The sequence below is a fragment of the Myxine glutinosa genome, chromosome 8, assembly GCF_964187855.1.
Source record: "Myxine glutinosa chromosome 8, kmMyxGlut1.1, whole genome shotgun sequence".
In the NCBI taxonomy this organism is placed as follows: domain Eukaryota; kingdom Metazoa; phylum Chordata; class Myxini; order Myxiniformes; family Myxinidae; genus Myxine; species Myxine glutinosa.
Window position 1 is genome coordinate 33,127,299 of NC_136268.1, and position 19,787 is coordinate 33,147,085.

General features: G+C 43.3%; 1 protein-coding gene across 2 annotated transcripts; it reads right to left on the reverse strand.

The window, feature by feature from the left end:
• Positions 1-5,385: 5,385 nt before the first annotated feature.
• On the reverse strand, positions 5,386-19,766 carry PIGS (phosphatidylinositol glycan anchor biosynthesis class S). 2 transcript variants are annotated; one of them, XM_068124293.2, is made up of 11 exons: positions 19,586-19,766; positions 19,353-19,495; positions 14,411-14,486; positions 13,042-13,146; positions 12,706-12,936; positions 12,452-12,594; positions 11,894-12,008; positions 11,289-11,461; positions 10,821-10,921; positions 10,530-10,743; positions 5,386-6,002 (listed from the first exon to the last, which is right to left on the reverse strand). In XM_068124293.2, exons 1-11 carry the CDS (start codon positions 19,590-19,592, stop codon positions 5,751-5,753), a joined length of 1,560 nt encoding a protein of 519 aa, XP_067980394.1. In that variant the 5' UTR covers positions 19,593-19,766; the 3' UTR covers positions 5,386-5,750. The 2 variants fall into 2 exon arrangements, with proteins under 2 accessions (XP_067980394.1, XP_067980393.1); XM_068124292.2 differs by having other exon boundaries at positions 11,265-11,461.
• Between the last annotated feature and the right edge of the window lie 21 nt (positions 19,767-19,787).

Below are 19,787 nucleotides of genomic sequence, written 5' to 3' on the forward strand. Positions count from 1 at the left end.
CAGGCGGCGGGAACATCAACGGACGAGGCATCGGAAGTCATTCAAAGCCAGTCGGGGATGGTTTGATAATTTTAAGAAGAGGACCGGCATTCACTCCGTCGTCAGGCATGGTGAGGCAGCAAGCTCGGATGTGAAGGCAGCTGAAGATTTTATTATAACTTTTGCCGAACTGATAGAAGCCGAAGGATACATCCCCCAGCAAATCTTCAACTGTGACGAGACAGGGCTCTTCTGGAAAAAGATGCCGAGGAGGACGTATATAACGGCAGAGGAGAAGAGCATGCCAGGCCACAACTTGTTCAGAGTGCCGGCGATAGCTCGCCTTCTCTTTGTGGAAGACACGGTGAGATCCTTAACATCCAACAACTAATGGGACGCAAACGAGGCGCCCAGTTTAGCGGTACACACATTGATGAATCACCCTGCCTGTGAAACACCGACATGACAGATTATGGCTGGGTCGGGATTCAAACCCAGGCTGGACAGTTTAGAGTCAAGTGTGCGTACCTCCAGTCCAGGCCATCCTGCCAACTTGTATGCTGCATACAGGTGAAATATAAAGCGCGAGATATTTATATATATATATTTCAAAAAAAATTGGTGTGGTTTTTGGGGGGCTGGAACGGATTAATAGCATTTCAATTCATTTTAATGGGGAAATTTAATTTGAGAAACGAGCAAATTGAGTTACGAGCTCGGTCACAGAAGGAATTAAACTCGTAAGTCAAGGTTTCACTATATATATATATATACACACACACACACACACACACACACACACACACACACACACACACACACGTATATAACGTATACTTAATTTAACTTAACTTAACTTAACCACTTTAACTTTAACTTAACTTAAGCCACTTAACTTAACATATACATATACATACACACAACAACAACAACATGCATTTTAAGGCCATTTCCCCTGCTAGAGTGGGGGTTAGCCTTGCGGTCCCCATGACAATCTTCTCCATTTTGACCTATTTTCTGCATCTCCCCTTGTTAACCCCCTTGCCCGCATTTCTTCTTCCACCATCTTCAGCCAAGTCTTTCTCGGTCTTCCCCGTCCTCTACTTCCTTCTACATTCATTTCCATCACTCTTCTCAACCAGTCACTTTCATCCTTCCTCAACACATGACCAAACCATCTCAACCTGTTTCTCTTCACAGCATCCATCACAGGCTCTATTCCCATCATCTTTCGCAATTCATCATTTGTCTTCCTCTCTCTCAACGATACTCCACACATCCACCGAATCATTCGCATTTCCATCCTTTGTTGCTGCTCTACATTCATTACCCAGGGTTCATATATATATATATATATATATATATATATATATATATATATATGTATATATTCGTATCTGTAATTTGGTGCTCCAACCTAATGAGCAAACGTCATCGCCACGTATGTCCACATTGCCTGCCAAGCTCCGGAGGAGCCATCTCATAGTGCGTCATTTTTTATATGTTAGTTCAGATACCGTCACAAGTGTATGCAAAACTCAGTTACCGACCTGGTTTCGCCCTTGTTGGGGCTTCATCAGGGCAACGCAGTGAGCCTTCCATACACTTGTGACTCTGAAAACATTTCGGTTATGTATCATTCATAATGCGACTTCATGCCATCAGTGGTGAACCGCCAGGAAGGTGTCCCATGCAGCTGCTGCTGCACCTTATTGGAAGCGATAAGCACCGCCTGCCACATGGTAGCATTATCTCTGGTATCCACTCACTATATGGAGTCGACTTGGATGCGGTTGGGAGTAACTAATTAGTATCTGTAATTTGGTGCTCCAACCTAATGAGCGAACGTCATCGCCAACCACTGAGTTGTTCTGATGTTCTGATGGGCACGAAATTTTCACCAAAGGAATGCCTCCTCATGCAGAATATTTTAATGGTAATCATAACGTCACAGGTCATGTGGTACAGGTGCCATCTTGGAAAAACCGAAAAATGTTGCACCTCCATATCTCCAAAACCGTTGCATGAAAAAAATTGAAACATGGCTCATTGTAAAGAACGCCACATAGGGAATAGGTGTTGTTAACAATGACATCATTGGTGCCATAATTATGATGTCATAATTCGACAGGGACAACGCTTAGTCTGATCAGTTTGAAATGTATTGAGCGTGATCTATGCAATAATTATATTAGAGAATATAAATGTATGATGTCATTGCTCACGTGCTCTGGCAGCCATATTGGATCAAAGAAAGAAAATGTTCAAAAACAGAAGAGTTGGCTCGCAACAAGTTGACTGTGCAGGGTAAGTATTCTATGAATACCATCTAGTTCTAACAAGTGCTAGGTGAATGTCACAAAAAAAAAACAACTTTCAACTCAAATCAAATCAATGATCAAATCAATGATAAAACAAGAAATAACGCCACCCTGGGTGATCGAGCATCCCCTCCCCGCGGAGCTTGGCTTATGCCTTGGCCTTCCCATGTCGAGTTCAAAGACTAATTCTGTCGGTGATCGAACCAATTGCAATTAACTATTTATATTCCGTATGCAGAACGGAAATCTATCTATAATTCCAGTAATCTCTGTGTGTATGTATGTATGTATGTATGTATGTATGTATGTATGTATGTATGTATGTATGTATGTATGTATGTCTGTGACCGCTGTTTCTCGACAACCACGGGTCCGATATACTTTAAACTTGCCAGGTATATTGCTGGGGACCCGAGGATGTGCCTTTTCAAGGTTTCATATTAATCGGACAAGTAGTTAGCGAGCTATGTCCAAAAAACGATTCAACCAATCAGAGAGCAGCGAGCTATCACGTGTGCCGAACGTGCCGAACAGACTCTGCCTCGGACGGCACATTTGAGAGCGTATTCATTTATTTCACGTTGGAAAACTATGTTGCCGCTATGTTGGCGTTAAACTATGTTTTAAAACTAATTAAAACTAATTTGCGATTCTTTTGCTTTCCTGCGCGTTTGGGCACGCTATGGCGATTTCTTTACCAAACTCCGCAAGCCGTTCGCTTTGGACCAAACCATTTCATGTAAATAGAGGGGGGGGATTGTCACCGTACTCGCAAGCCGTTCGCTTTGGCTTTGCGAATGGACCAAACCATTTCATGTAAATAGAGGGGGGGGATATAATTTTAGATATATATATAGTACGGGCATGCCCTAGTATATATAATGTAAAGGGGTCCACAGGACTGCACTGAGTGCAAGTCGTAAACACACATCCTGTGTGAGTTCAAATAAGGACGTGGGGTCATTTAGCCCAACATTATCGTGGTGAACTCAAGGGTTAATTTCTGCTACAGCTGCAAACAGCAATCCTCTTGACGTTTTACTAAAGTCTAAATAACCCAATCCTGATCAGGTGACAGTTGTTATGCATATATAATTTGAAAAGTGTCTGTTTGACTGGTAGGCACTCCTGAACATCTTGAGGTTGTACTGGGGACATGCTCTGGAAGGTTTTAAAGGGTTAAAAAAGATAGTCCCCTGGGGTACAGGCTGAGGGTAATACCCCATTCCCTATGTAAATGTGCATTGAATAGTGCCACCTGGTGGAAGCCGTTATTACAAGTTGTTGTGAATTTTGGGGTAGAGTGGTATATAGACCAGGTAGATCTGTGTCGGTATCATGCTTCGACTGTCGTGAAGAAGAACCATCTCGATGTACATAAGCAGGGACCTGTCTAGACAGGATGTCGGATTAAGTGTATATTTGTGGTCATACAAGGATGGCCTTGTGATAAGTCGAATAGGGATTATGCTAATTCCCCTGTGTGTGAAACCTGTCATCATCCCTGTGTCCCGTATGGCAACGCACCATAGACATTAGTTAGGAATCCATCCCCATTAGCGCACACACTAATTAACCCCCCCCCCCCCCCCCCAACAATGAAACGAACCGAAACCCAGATGTCGCACTTGGCCTGACAACCCCGACTTGGCAGACACACATTGCTCAGGCAAGTTGACGCCACGCCCACCTCATGAAGGATTGGTCGAAGGGTTTGATGGGGGAGATCACACCATTGGACAAGACACCGCCAATAGGGAGACGAGGCAGTCTGAAGCTTGTAATTGGTCAAGGTAGGGGCAAGAAGCTGGCCACTGATTGGTGGAAGGAAGACACGAGGCAGGACGAAGGCCGCCGATTGGCAGAGTAAGGAAGGACTGGTGATTGGCCAGGGGAGGGGCAAGAAGCTTCCCTCGGATTGGAGGACATGAGGGGCGAGCAAGAAGCGACGTGCTGATTGGAGGAGAAGGCCGGTGACGTCAGGAGCTGACATTAAAAGGTTCGAGGAGACCGACATTTTCCCTTCTCGTTCCTTCTCGTTGTTGGAGACCTTGGTAACTGGACCTCGTTCGCTCCTGCCCTCACGCCTTCCTTCACCCTCGACCCTCTGTCCCTTCTGATCCGAACGTTGGGTGCATCGCAGTTCCGTACTGTCCTGTAATATTACTATAATTCACCAAAAGTCTGTCCGTCTGTGTTCGAAGGTACCGCAAAAACGGCTGAACTGATCGCAACGATATTTTGGGTGGGTAACCCTAGGACCCCCTGGAGTAAAATAGGCTACATTGTTTTTCCAATTTTCCAGTTTTTCCGAACCGATATGAACTTACGATATGATTTACCGAATGTGGCTTTTGTTGAAATTCTACAAATACTGTTTATTCTACGTACCAGGAGAGAGTAGATCGACTCCTGACGAACTCTTCCTATATAAACGTGCGGCTCCGAAGTAACACGGCAGCGTGTGCAAAGCGACTGAGAAACAGGTGTAGCGGCCGCTTCCGTGTTACAGATTCGGCGCGCACTCTTCACACATAAACGTGCGACTGAGAAAGACGTGTCGTGGCCGCTTCCGTTTTGCAGAATTCAATCTTTTTTTCAAATTGGGCGCCATGTACTGTTTAGATTTTGATGATTTGCGTGTGATATGATTTAACGGATGTTTATATGAATCGTTTAAAATAAAAAAAAGCCTTCAATTCCTGATATTTAGCCTTTTTATTTGGGCTTCCCAATTGAAGCCCCGCCCATAGGGCGGGTACCATTGCTAGTTTAACATAATTTAACATTAGTGACTGCCACTGCAGATTATAAGGCAATATTTTGATGAAAAGGCCTATGCTTGAGGTATTCAGTATCCTTAAGCTCGTGCAAGCAATTAGACAGTCAGCTTTATGTCCCCTCTATTGAACAGTGTCCTTTATCCGTGCAACACCCAACTCCTTCCACCTTTACCCCCCTCCTTTACCCCTTCAGTTTACAAAGCACCAAGAAGATTAATAAATTGCCACTGTTGGGAGTCAAATCCTGACCTGAAAAACTTGAATACCGAGATATTTGTCAAGGAAAAGCAACTGGAGCTCAATGAAGTTCATGGACCATATAATTGTGGCCTTATTAAAAAAAAGAAAAAGAAAACAAGTCACATATTTCACTCTCCATTCACCATCTTATGCTGTTGTTATTCAGGAAAAGAAAAAAACAGCTCAAAGACAAAAATCCAGTTCCAAAAGCTCGAAGAGCAGAAGAACCTCCAAAGTGAAACCAGGCTGACATTTTTCCACATGCCAGTTTGTTTTACAGAAGTGAAACATTTACATTCCTCACTCTTCCTTTTCCTTCAACGTGTCAATTACCTATACTACCCCCTTTAGGATAATTTGCCATCTCGGCACTCACACCAACAATGATTAGCTTTACATTATTTCATCACACTAGTGTGGCAGTCACTTATCGTTTCCTACACCATAGTACCAGGTGTTTCAATGATACCAAGAGTGGAATGGCAGCAGGAAGGAACAATGGGATGTAAATGGCAAATTTCTGATCGTCAGGAAAAGACAACAGTGCGAGCAATGATGGGTTGAAGAAGGCCGATTCTGCGGCTGCAAACCCATCCGCCGCTCCAACCCAAGCCTTGCTGAGCTCGCCACTGGCCAACAGATTCAAAGCCTCACTCGTTGCTCCAGTCGATTCCGATATCTGCAGAAGTAAACAGATTCATTACAACTGTCATGGTGCCTGCAAACAAAAAACAGCCCCCACCCCCTAGATGGGATGCCAACCCATAGAGTTTATCCATCCTCTATCAAATGAGCATGAAGCAAAGAAGCAGCGAATACTATTTTTATGCCTCTGCCGACAAAGTCGCGTGAAGGCATTATGTTTTCGGGCTGTTCCTCCGTCCATGATAGATTCCTTCAGCCACTCTCAAGTTACCATGGCAACAAAAACCTAAGTCAAACTCGGTGCAGGTATTGTATAATAAGGTAAAGATGAACTGATTAGATTTTGGGTTTGTGACGTCAAAGGTCAGAGGTCATGTTAGGTAAAAATCCTGTTGCCGCGATAACTTGTGAACCATTGATGGGATTCTGACCAAAGTTGGTACAAGTATGTATTATGATGTAAAGATGAACTGATTCGATTTTGGGGTTAAGAGGTCAAAGGTCAGACTCTGTAATGGATTTTTAACTTGAGAACGGCTGAATGGATCAAAGTCAAACTTGGTACAGGCATTTTTTTTTTTTTGTACACAGAATCGAGGCTTGTGTAAGAGCGAACACATTGCACATGAAAACGTGCACAAACACATAAAACATGCAATGAAGGGAGCGGGAGGCAAGAGGGGGAGAGAGGGAAGCACACAAGAACAACAACAGTAGAGAACAGGGACGTCAGTAGATCTGTGGAAGGGGGAGGGCTGGGGGAGGATCAAGGGGTACACGGAAAAGCAAATGAACACTTCTAGGAATTTCAGGAAAGAAGTTGGGGATTGAAAGAGGCGGATTTGGGGTGTTTTAATGGGGGTAGAAAAGATCAAGGTTTTGGATGGGGGAAGATAAGAGATGGTGGTGAACAGCTGTTTTAAAGATCTGGAGGGAGGAGAGGGATTCAAGAGAGTGTGGGAGTTTCCAGAGGGAGAAAAGAGGAATGAAGTTTCCAGAGGTGGGAGAAAAGAGGAGTGAAGGTGAGCAGAGAGTCTTGATTTTGGCAGTTTCACCAGAAGAAGGTTGCTGACGGATCTTGCGTCCTGCAGGAATATTTCGGGGACAGAGCACAGACAGAGCTGGGGGAGCAAGACCGGAGAGGAGTCGGTAGAAGACAGAAAGACCACCAACCTGCATGCGATGAGAGAGAGAGAGGCCCTGAGAATCAGCTTCATCACGGGAGATTCCATCGATTCTGAATGCTTTGGTTTCAACAGCGTGAAGCCGAGCTACAGTCACGTGAAAAAGTAAGTACACCCCATGCAAAGTTTTGACTTTTTCAACATACAGCTATTTGATCTTCATTTCAACAATATTGATAGATAAAGGTGATATAATATAACAAATGTCATGAAACATCTACATTTTGTCGTCCATTGTATAATTTAAATAAACATAAATGCAAATTTCGCATGTGGAAAAAGTAGGTACACCCTTGGCTCTAATAGGTGGTATTGCCCCCTTTGGCAGAAACAACCTCAAGTAGTCGTTTCTTATAACTGTCTACCAGTCTCTGACATCGACTGGGAGAAATTTTTGCCCACTCCTCCATGCAGAATTCTTTCAGCTGTGTGATGTTTGAGGGGTTTCTTGCATGCACAGCTCGTATCAAATCCCCCCACAACATCTCGATGGGATTTAGATCCGGGCTTTGACTTGGCCATTCCAGAACCCTCCATTTCTTTCTTTTCAGCCATTCATTGGTGGATTTACTGGTATGTTTAGGGTCATTGTCATGTTGCAATGTCCACCTTCGGTTGAGCTTCAACTCTCCGACAGATGGCCTCAGATTATCCTCAAGCACCCTCTGGTACCATGAAGAATTCTTAGTGGATTATATGATGGTGAGCTGCCCAGGCCCTGATGCAGCAAAGCTGCCCCAAACCATAATATTTCCACCACCATGCTTTACAGTTGGTATCAGGTTCTTGTGGTCAAATGTTGTCGTTGGTTTTCCCTAAACATGTCTTCTGGTACTGTGGCCAAATAGCTCTACCTTTGACTCAACTGTCAAGAGCACATTGTTCCAGAAGTGCTGGTCTTTGCCTAGGTGTTCATTGGCAAACTTTAGTCTTGCCCTGATGTTCTTTCTGGACAGGAAAGGTTTCATCCTGGCACACCTCCCATGTAGATCAAATTTGTGCAGCCTCTTTCTAATGGTAGACTCGTGCACTTTGACATCAACAGTGGCAAGAGTTACCTGTAGGTCCCGTGATGACATTCTGGGGTTCTTCGAGACTTCTTTCAGCATCTTGCGGTCTGCTCTCGGGCTGAACTTGCTGGAGCGGCCTGGCCTGAACAAGTTGGCAGTTGTTTGGAATCTTCTCCACTTGTAGATGATCTCCCGGACAGTCGAATGATTCATTTCAAATTGTTTGGAGATCTTTTTAAATCCCTTCCCAGACTCGTAGGCATCTATAACCTTCTTTCTGAAGGCATCAGAGAGCTCTTTTGATCTAGGCACGGTGACGCCGCACACTTCAACAACAAAGAGCAAACCAAACTAAATGTCTGAGGTTTAAATAAGACAGGTTCCTCCAAGATCCTCTCTACGATGTTGTAATGATTTGCACCTGAGCTGGTGCACCTGATTCTAATTTTAGGTATTTGAAGTAGTGATAAATGTAGGGGTGTACTTACTTTTTCCACATGCAAAATTTGCATGAATGTTTATTTAAATTATACAATGGACTACAAAATGTAAATGTTTCATGATATTTGTTATATTATATCACCTTTATCTATCAATATCGTTGAAATGAAGATCAAATAGCTGTATGTTGAAATATGTTGAAAAAGTCAAAACTTTACATGGGGTGTACTTACTTTTTCACGTGACTGTAGGTGTGAGGCAGGAGCACCAGCCCAGAGGGGAGAGCAGTATTCCATTGAGCTGTGGATGAAAGCCTTGTGTGTGGTGAGGAGCTCAGGTGTGCCCAGAAAGGACTTCACACGACGGAGGATGTCCAGTCGGCGACTGGCTTTGGAGGCCAGCTTGGAAATGTGGTTTTCCCAGGAAAGATCATGGCAGATAGTGAGTAATGATGTAAAGATGAACTGATTAGATTTTGGGGTCAAGAGGTCAAAGGTAAAATGTCAGACGTCCCATTACGTAAAAATTCTGTTACCGGGCTACTTGTGAACCAGTCACGGGATTTTTACCAAACTTGGTATAATTATATATTATGATGCAAAGATGAACTGATTAGATTTTGAGGTCAAGAGGTCAAATGTATTGTTAAGTTACAATTATTTCATTACCACGATCACTTAAGAACAGCTGAAGGGATCCATGCCAAACTTGGTACAGGTATGTATAATGATGTAAAGATTGATGATGTAAAGATGTAATGATTGGATTTTGCAGTCATGAGGTCAAAGTTCATGTTAAGTAAAAAATATGTTACTAGGCCAACTTGTGAGCCATTGATGGGCTTTTTAACAAACTTGGTATAAGTATATATGATGCAAAGATGAACTCATTGGATTATGACATCAAGACGTCAGAGGTCATGTGAGGTAAAAATGTGATAACTTTAGCACAGCTGAAGGGATTTAAATCAAAGTTGGTACATGTATCATGATGTAAACATGAACTGAGATTTCGGGGTCAAGGTCAAAGGTCAGAGGTCATGTTAAGTAAAAATTATTTTGTTACTGCGATAACTTAATGGCTGAAGGGAAATAAGTCAAAATTGGTACAAATATGTATAATGATGAAAAGATAAATGGTAAATTACATTAGAAAAGATGAATTACATTATGGGGTAAAGAGGTACATGGTCAGAGGTCCCGTTAGGTAAAAATTCTGTTACTGCGCTAACTTGTGAACCAGTGATGGGATTTTGACCAAACTTGGTGCAAGTATATATTAAGATGAAAAGATGACCTGATTCGATTTTGGCAAAGGTCAGAGGTCATATCAGATAAAAATGTGATACTTGAGAACAGCTGAAGGTATTTAAATCAAACTTGGTACAAGTATTATAATGATGTAATAATGTGGACGGAGGCCTATCGTTCGATGTCGTGACGTCCAAGAGTGCCGTTCTAGTTGAAGTCTGGTATGACTTTGACAGAGTTGGAATCGAATCGACCTCCCAGACTAAGAGCAGATGCTCTAACGAGTCTAACCACTATCTTTCAACTTGGGTTGTGTTTGTGCATTATTAAGCACATGCTTAGAGATGTCTAGTTTAATTAGGTTTTTATTCTGTGTAGTGGTTGGGGGCATGGCAGTGCTATTGCTGGAATTCCTCTTTACTGCCCTACTGTTTATACAAATTCGGAGCTTTGATTTTTAAAAATGTTTGTGTGTTCAGCTATTGATGGCATTTGCCACCGTTTATTTTTCCGCAAAACTTCTAAACGGTGGCTCCTTTTACTAACAACAGATCGGCTACCACCTGTCCACGATAGATCTGTATTTATGTAAAGTTGCATTCTCGGAAACTCATTGAAACTACACAAAATATGTGTGATATTACAAAACTGAAATGTACCAAACTCGTAAGCACACCTGTTTCCCAATATCTTCGTCAATGACGATGTTGCTGATTGTATTCAGGGTATTTGCTAAAGAGGATAGTGTTCCCGTAGCCATGGTTATGGTGGAAATCGTCCGTCTGCGCAGCCACGTGTCTTTCTCCCAGTCGGCCAAGAGCTGAGGAGCAGGCAATGGGGAAATCGCCATTCCTTGTGGCAGTGGGGCCGGCCAAAGACCGAGAAGAGATCTGTGGGTACGGGTGATAGAAAGGTTTAGAAGATTGGAAAGTTTTAATCGAGGAGGAAGATTGTGATGGAGATTTACCGAAGTTGTGAAATGAAAACTTCCACGACAGGTTTCATCTCGATGGTGATGTTCACAGGCAATGATGTGTGATTGTACAAGCTTAGCTCCCCGTTGTACACCTGCAGAGAGAAAAAGACTGTGTGTGTTTGTGTGTGTGCACGTGCACACACAAAAGACAATAACTGAATAATGAATTTTGGCTTGTACTACAATTTAACAACCATACTTGCCCTCTACCTATATACAGATGGTGTATTGAAAGCAATTAACTGGTTTATTTAATTTAATGACCTGTCGTCAGCTGTTCTATGTTCATCAATGAGATTTTGACCCTTTTAGTCCGGATCAACAACCTCAGTGTCCAAAGGTCACTCGATCAGGCATTGCAGCGTTTCTTGGATGTTTCTTGGTGAGGCATTTATCTCAATCTTAACATGTTATCATATATCACCAGACACTGACACAGAAGAGAGAGTAATTAGAGACCTGGAGACCTCCCCAGCCTGGTAGCAGTGCAGCGGTGTTTTGTATCTTAGCACTGGGCCGTGTCAGGGACAGCAAAGAATGAGACGAAGGACGACCAAGGGAGATGGGCCAGGTTTCTCTCTCGGGGATGTACACAACCAGATGCACCTGGGGCTGCAGAGAAGCCGGTGCACCTAGACACCGCATGGAGGTTTAACATACTTGTAACAATACCGCAGAAACATTTCAACTCGTCAAAAGTATTATTTTATGACCTCTCCAGCGAATCATGTTTAATTTACAATGTAAGCATTCTCAACAATAATTAACCCCATACCCCATGAGTACAACCACAAAAAGATTTTTGTCTCCAACATCGGGGAATCTTGGAAGAAAAAGGTAACGGAGGGTATGAACTGACAGTGGGGCAGCACTTTGGGACACAATTGTATTGTGATTGCCAAGCTTAGCGGAGGCAACATCCCTCAGGACCAGATATCCTTCCTGTTCAAAACAAGATTAAAAAAGCCACAATTGGGATTGGGTTTAAACCTATCTTAAAAAGGACGGTGAATATTGCACGGAGCTTGGTAAGCGTTTCCACATTCTGCCAACGTGAGCCTTACCCAGCTTTGCCTCGAGAGGAGATATTGCGTGAGAAAGTTGTTGCTCGTTGATCACGTGATATCCGGACTCCGAATCGTATCTTGCCCGCACCCCCAATCCAACACAATACACCACCTGGAAGGGCATGTATTTTACCTTCGCAAAGCTATCGTGTATTCCAATTGGCATCTAATTTACACCTCATCTTTGAGTGTGGATAATCCTATTAATTTGCAATTGGCCACTGGCTTTGACACCAATACAAACTTATATTCTGGACCCGAGCCATCAAAAAGCTCCATATATCGAACAAACAGTTTTAAATAGAGCACCTCACCACCATTAGAGCATATAAATTGCATCAGATGTGGCAATAAATGGGAATTGTTGCTCCCAGCTTGCCAGCTCAATAGCAGAAGACACCATTTGCATTTTTGCCAGCTCCATTCATACCCCATTTAGAATCCCGTGCAGGCACGGGCAACTTTTGAGTTGCATTACAATAACACTTCGTTGTTCATGTTGTCATTTAATTAGGTGGAGAAAAGGAACGATTCTGAGATTTGACAAGAACGTACCTGTGAGGTGACGTTGAATAAAATATAAGGAGAGAGAGACGAGAGGAAGGGAAGCAAAAATGCTTCAACTCCCTGTTCTATATTCCAGGACACATTGAAACCCAGGGGATCTGGAACCAGCAGTGTGAGGCTGAGGTCATAGCCTGGAGCGAAGACGGAAAGCGAACGTGAGATCGAGATGATAAAGAGGGAATGTAACAGATTTATAAGATGAATGCAATACAAGATGGCATGATGATGAAAGCAAACTTTACCTAAGCTGGGTGCGAGCAGGGGCTCTCCTTCACCGCTCGTCATGGCAAATGCTGCCTCAGTCACAGCCTCCTCGATACCTTCTGCACTTTGAACCCAGACGACCGCCCCCCTTCCGGTTCCCAAGTAAGCGCGGGTTTGAGATTGAGAACCGGTGTGTGGCCGAGGGCACACGAACACAGTAATTTCACCGGGTGGAGATGCAATGAGCATGGTAAGTGCAGCTGTCAAGTCTACAGCGAAGAACAGAAAAGGGAAGGGAAAACGATTTGAAATTCAACAGCCCAGCCATTTTGACTACTGGGTTGGGTTCAGGTACGGAAGCGATGCACGTATACCTTTTAACTCGGAATGCTTTTTCACAACTTCTTCCTCCTCTTCTCTCATTTCTCTGACATTTATCTCCCATTCTTCCCATTTTTCCCTGTTCTCCAAAGTGAGCCCTGTGCACAATCAGTATAGTGAGGCATGGTAATTACAGGTTGAGATAGAGCAAATGGTTTGCAATACCTGCCTTCAAGCACTCCCTGGTTCAATCCAAAAGTGGCTCAGAAGTTTGGGGTAACCTTCAAGGTAAATGGCTTCAATTTCATGTTTACACATGTGGAGTATGCACAGTTGCAGAGAAGATTCGATGGACCTCTTACAAACAACAATATATTTCAAAGCAACTAAAACGGCACTCGGTAGAGCACATACCTCCACCAGGCTGAATAGCTTACCTTTAGTATCCCAATAATAGGCCGGATCTGCATCCAGACCTTCAGCTAAATCTAATCAGCTTGTTCTTTGTCATCTATCAAAATCATCCACCACGTTTTGTTGTAACCCATCCATAACTGAGATATTGTGCTATACTGTGCATATATCGTTTTTGGCCCTATCAATGGTGAAGAAACACTTCAAAAAAAAAAAATTCTCGTATCCAAATCGTGGACAGGTTTGGTGTGTAAGAAAGACAAATCAATTCAACTATAGTGAAGATCCAGATAGGTTAATTTTAAATTGATTTTTCATCATTGACAGATGGTGCCTAACACGATATTTCAAAACGTAGACGAGTTTTGTCAAAACCACGTGGATGAGTTGGTTAGGTGATAAAAACAAGGATTCGATTTTGGTTCTGATCCGGATCCAGATCTGGCCCATCAGTGGATACAAAACAAACTATTCAGCCTGGCGGAGGTATGCGCCAAGTGTCGTTCTAGTTCAAGACATGTTAAGCATCACCTTAAGGAAAGAGAATCTGCATCACCTCCAAGATTACCAATAAAATGCGAGTAACATTTCCAGGTTAACAACACCCTTATTTTCCTATTGCAACGACTGCACTTTTACAACAAATGTTCATGTTACTTGCATAAACAAACTAACAAAGACAACAACACTGTACAAACCAAAAATGTTGCGAATAGTTTTCAGTCTATCACATGTACTTGTCAAAACTCTCACCCTAGCCCTTCCATGAGCCTCAACTACTTATACAAAAAAAGAAACAGAAAAACATGCAGGGAATAGGTATACATTAAATTAAATACTTTAACATTAAACTTCTGATGGGGGAGGGGGAGGGGTGATGGAGAGGGGCAGAAGCGCAAGAAAATAGGAGGAATTTTTTTTTTTTTGATATGAAATAAAATATTTTCTTTTTTTACATAAAATAGCACAATTTTGAATATAAATGACCTCCAGATTGAAATGTATTACCTTGTAAGGTTGTGCTGACTCTGTAATCTCCAACTTGTGAAGAAACAGCCACGTGAAGAGGTACTTTCACTTTTACCTGCATATCACATACCACAGTAACGTTACAATCGTGAACTACCGGAACTGTCCATTTGATCAGTTGCTTGAGGGTGTCAATCTGATAATGAAGTGCCAGGTAAGACATGGACCAATCAAGAATTGTAATAATATAATGTAATGGACGAATCCAGAATTGTAATAATATAATGTAATATAATGGACGAATCAAGAATTGTAATAATGTAATGTGCGAATCAAGAATTGTAATAATGTAATATAATGGACGAATCAAGAATTGTAATAATGTAACATGCGAATCAAGAATTGTAATAATGTAATGTAATGTGCGAATCAAGAATTGTAATAATGTAATGTAATGTGCGAATCAAGAATTGTAATAATGTAATGTAATGTGCGAATCAAGAATTGTAATAATGTAATGTAATGTGCGAATCAAGAATTGTAATAATGTAATGTAATGTGCGAATCAAGAATTGTAATAATGTAATGTAATGTGCGAATCAAGAATTGTAATAATGTAATGTAATGTGCGAATCAAGAATTGTAATAATGTAATGTAATGTGCGAATCAAGAATTGTAATGTAATGTGCGAATCAAGAATTGTAATCATGTAATGTACGAATCAAGAATTGTAATAATGCTATCTGATTCGATACCTGGTGTGCCATTGCCTTCGCAGCAATGGTTAGGGGAGGAATTTGTAATTTGTTGAGGTTGCCGGTGATAACTCGCCTACTCTTCATGAAGGACATCGTGGGATCTTCTGCTCTTTATAATGCTCTTCATAATGCTCGCAAATGGAACACTTGACTTTAATGTTCATTTGAGGGACGGTGCGCACATTACATTGATGTGAAACTTAGATAAATAAAAATCACCCTACGTGTGAAACTTAGAGGGGAGTGTGTGCACCTCTGAGTCATCCTGATAGCTCGGATTAATGCTGCATGGTGTTTATTTGTTCGGTATGAGGATTCTTCGACATCCGCACACCAACAAAGAAAGGGGTTAATGGGATTAGTAGGTGTTCAAACCCTCAGAACCTTATACAATAGTCAAATAAATACTTTATTTTTATTTTTTATTTTTTTTGTATACTGAATCGAGGCTCGTGAAAGAGCTAACATTTACTTCACAAACAAATCAACCAGACAAACAAAATATATAAAAAGAGGGAGCGGAAAACAAGATGGGGAGAGAAGGGGAAGCACAAACACATCATTTGAGAGCAGGGAGATGTGTGGAAGGGAGAGGGCTTGGGGGGAGGAGGCGTGGGAAGGGGGGGGGGGGGGGAGGGAGAAGTATAAAACACAAGGACACCAAGGACTTCGAGGACAGAAGTTGGTATTTCAAAAAAGTGGAATTGGGGTGAAATTAGCGGGGGTAGAAAAGATCATGGTTTTGGATGGGGGAAGATAAGAGATGGTGGTGAACAGCTGTTTTAAAGACCTGGAGGGTGGAGTGGGATTGAAGTGAGTGAGGGAGTTTGTTCCAGAGGCGGGAGAAAAGAGGAATGAAGGAGTGAAGGTGAGCAGAGAGTCTTGATTTTGGCAGTTTGACCATAAGAGGGTTGCAGGCAGATCTTGTGCGACCTGTAGGAATATTTGCGGGACAGAGCCCAGAGAGAGCTGGGGGGGCAAGGCCAGAGAGGAGTCGGTAGAAGACGGAAAGACCACCAACCTGCCTGCGGTGAGTGAGTGAGAGGCCCTTGGAGTTAGCTTCATCGCGGGAGATTCCAATGATTCTGAATGCTTTGGTTTCAACAGCGTGAAGACGAGCTAGGTGTGAGGCAGGAGCACCAGCCCAGAGGGGAGCGCAGTATTCCATTGAGCTGCGGATGAAAGCCTTGTATGTGGTGAGGAGCTCAGGTGTGCCAAGGAAGGACTTCGCACGACGGAGGATGCCCAGTCGGCGACTGGCTTTGGAGGCCAGATTTGAAACGTGGTTTTCCCAGGAAAGATCATGGCAGATAGTGAGACCCAAAAGCTTGAGTGACAGAACTTCTTGGAGAGGATTATTCAGAAAGTGGATGGGAGGGTTGTCCAGTCGGTCTTTTCGGAGAGACATCGTAAGAGTGTGAGATTTGTCAGGATTGAAAGACATGTTCCACTTGTTTGCCCAGTCTGTGATTTTGTCCAGGTCTGCAGAGAGTTAGGAGGCTGCAGACTGCCGATCTGAGGGATGAAGAATGGAGCGACAGAGAGTAGAGTCATCAGCAAAGAGATAGAGGATTTTCAAGAGTCAGAGAGATCATTGATGAAGACCAGAAAAAGCACAGGGCCCAGAACACTGCCTTGTGGAACTCCAGCCTGAACAGGAAGTGGAGATGAGAGAAACCCATTCAGGGCCACACTTTGACTACGACTAGAGAGGAAGTCCGCCAGCCATGCGTGGAGATTTCCATGGATAACAAAAGAGGAGAGTTTGGTGAGCAGAGCGGGGTGCCAGACCGTATCGAAGGCACGTGATATGTCAAGGGAGACTGCTCTAATTTCCTGTTTGGCATTGAGGACGTCCATCCATTGTTGAAAAAGCAGAAGCAGCATGTCCAGAGTAGAGTGTCCAGGTCTGAAACCAAATTGATGATCAGAGATCAAGCCATTGGAGAAGAGGAAAGATTTCATATCTGAAGCAATGATAGATTCCATGACTTTGCTGATAATTGGGAGATTTCGGGCTGATTGGTCTGTAGTTGCTGGGATCTGTTTTTATACCTTTTTTGTGCAAAGCGGTGATGTTGGCAGATTTCCAAGCAGATGGAAGATGACCTTGAGCAAAAGAGAGGGTGAAGAGAGAGGGAGTGAAAGAGCGGAAGAACAGGATTTTAGGACCCGTGGGCTGATGCCGTCAGGTCCAGTTGCAGAATCCGAGTCGAGGGTTGACAGAAACTTTTCCACCTTGTCAGGAGGAAAGGACACAGAGTCCAGGAGCAGCTGGGTACAGAGAGGGATGGGTTTGGGACACAAGATTTAGAGGCAAACACAGAGTTGAGGCATTCAGCTTTTTCACGTGCGGAGTCAGCCGTGTGGCCATTTGAGGTGAGGGAGGGGATGGAGGGGGAACAAACACCAGAAACAGATTTGACCAGATGCCACCAGGATTTGGAAGAGGGAGACAGATAAGAGAGTTCGGTCCTGAGAACGGAGAGATATTGTTTCCTGGCTCTCCTGAGGGTGGACACACACTTGTTTCGGGCTTTGTGAAAGGAAATGAGATTTCCTTCCGTTGGATTTGCTTTCCAGGAGACGAAAGCAAGTTGTTTCTGGGCAATAGCCTCACCACAAGATTCCGTGTACCATGGACGGGAGGAAGGGTATGACAACAGAAGACGAGATGGGATAAATCTGTGCATGAGAGAGAGCAGTTTGCTTTGGAAGAATTCAGGAAGAATTTATGTCAGAGGCAGTAGAGATGGGAGACCAGTCCAGATGATTGATGGCTGCTTGAAGACCGTGCCAGTTGGCCTGAGTGAAATGCCAGACTCGTCGACGCTGAGGAGGCTCTCTGAGAATGGTCAGAGAGATGTCCACTTTAACAAGCACATGATCAGAAGAGCCAATTGGAGCAGAAGAAGAGCAGCAGACATTTTCAGAGAAGTTAGTCATAACCAAGTCCAGAAGAGATTTAAATTTACGATTTACGATTACGATTTACGATTACGAATTTAAATTTACGATTTAAAATCGTTAATGTTTTGCACAGGTGACCTGATTACCAGGTTGATCAACCGGTGCTGTACCTCACCTGTGTGGATTTGAATATCATGGATATAAAGTCCAACAGGAGCAAATTCCTGACCAGACGATAAACTGTCAGATTGCAGCTTCACAGGCACGGAAATGCGTTGTCCCTGGGATGAACGTTAAGTTTGTCCCTTCTGCTGGTATCACTTGGTGGACCTTAAAGATTGCATTGTCTTTCACGAAGAGTCGGCGAATTATCGCCAGCACCTAGAGACATCACCTTCAGGCGAATGTCAGGCCTGGCCGACCAATCATCATAATTGGCCCAAAATTTCTGGCTGATCACGCACGAAGGTGCGAAGTGGGAGCCATTGGTGGTAGTCGTAGAAGACAGGTTGACTATCTCATCGGAGCCTTTGGTCAAAACAACTGTGGCAGTTCCTTGAGGATCCATTAATTTTTAGTACAGTATTAACTAGAACGGCACTCAGTAGAGAGCAAACCTCTGCCTGGTTGGCCATATCACTCAATGGTGAAGAATCACTTAAAAAGTTATACTAACTGGATGCGGATCCGGATCTTCACCAAAATTGAATCGATTCTTCCTTGTCACACACACAACCTGTCCGCCAAGTTTCGTCCAATCCGTCCATAACTTTTTGAGATATCATGCTATGTATCGTTTTTGGCCCTATCTCCCAATGGTGAAGAATCACTTAAACATTAAATAATTCTCATATCCGAATCCATATTCAGATCTTCACCAAAATCAAATCGTCCTTGTCAGACACCCAACCTGTCCACAAAGTTTTGTCCAAATCCGTCGATAACTTTTTGAGATATCCTGCTATGTATCGTTTTTGTCCCGATCTCCCAATGGTGAAGAATCACTTTAAAAATTAAATAATTATCACATCCGAATCCATATTCAGATCTTCACCAAAATCGAATCTCTTTGTCATTGTCAGACACCCAACCTGTCCAACAAGTTTCGTCCAAATCCGTCCACAACCTTTTGAGATATCCTTCTCACAAACAGACAGACATGGATGGAAACATAACATTAAACCTCCGTCCACCGTGACGATGCAGGACACTTGCACACCTTTCAAAACAACAACAAACATGGAGCACACAAGAAAGGTGAAATCATTTACAAAGAAGACGCGTTTGATTGAATGGATGCATGTTTACCAACCGTGGAGCTTGCCAGCCGCTCTATGTCCCACAGTGGTAAGGTGGCCCGGTACACCTGCGTGGTCTTCAACCACACGGGCAACCCGACAAGCAGGGCCACGGCCACGAACGCACAGGCTGCGGCCCGCTGTCTCCCCGTGCTCTCTGCACAGAAGCACCCGCATGAGCACTCTTGGCTTACTGTACGTACTGTACAGATGTATTAGGCTAAATAAACCTGTTCCGTTCACTCACCGTCCATCTCGAGCTGCACACGGTGAATGGATGATACACGACCATTAAATAAGACACTCAACCAAGACTCTTCATTGTCATTTAGCCTCCCCGTGTGTTAAGCGTCTCATCCATCCTTATCCTTCATCACAAAAAACAAACCGCTTTTTCGTCACGGCATCAACTTCCGGTCACCTTAGCCGGAAGTAGCCCTCGTTGCATA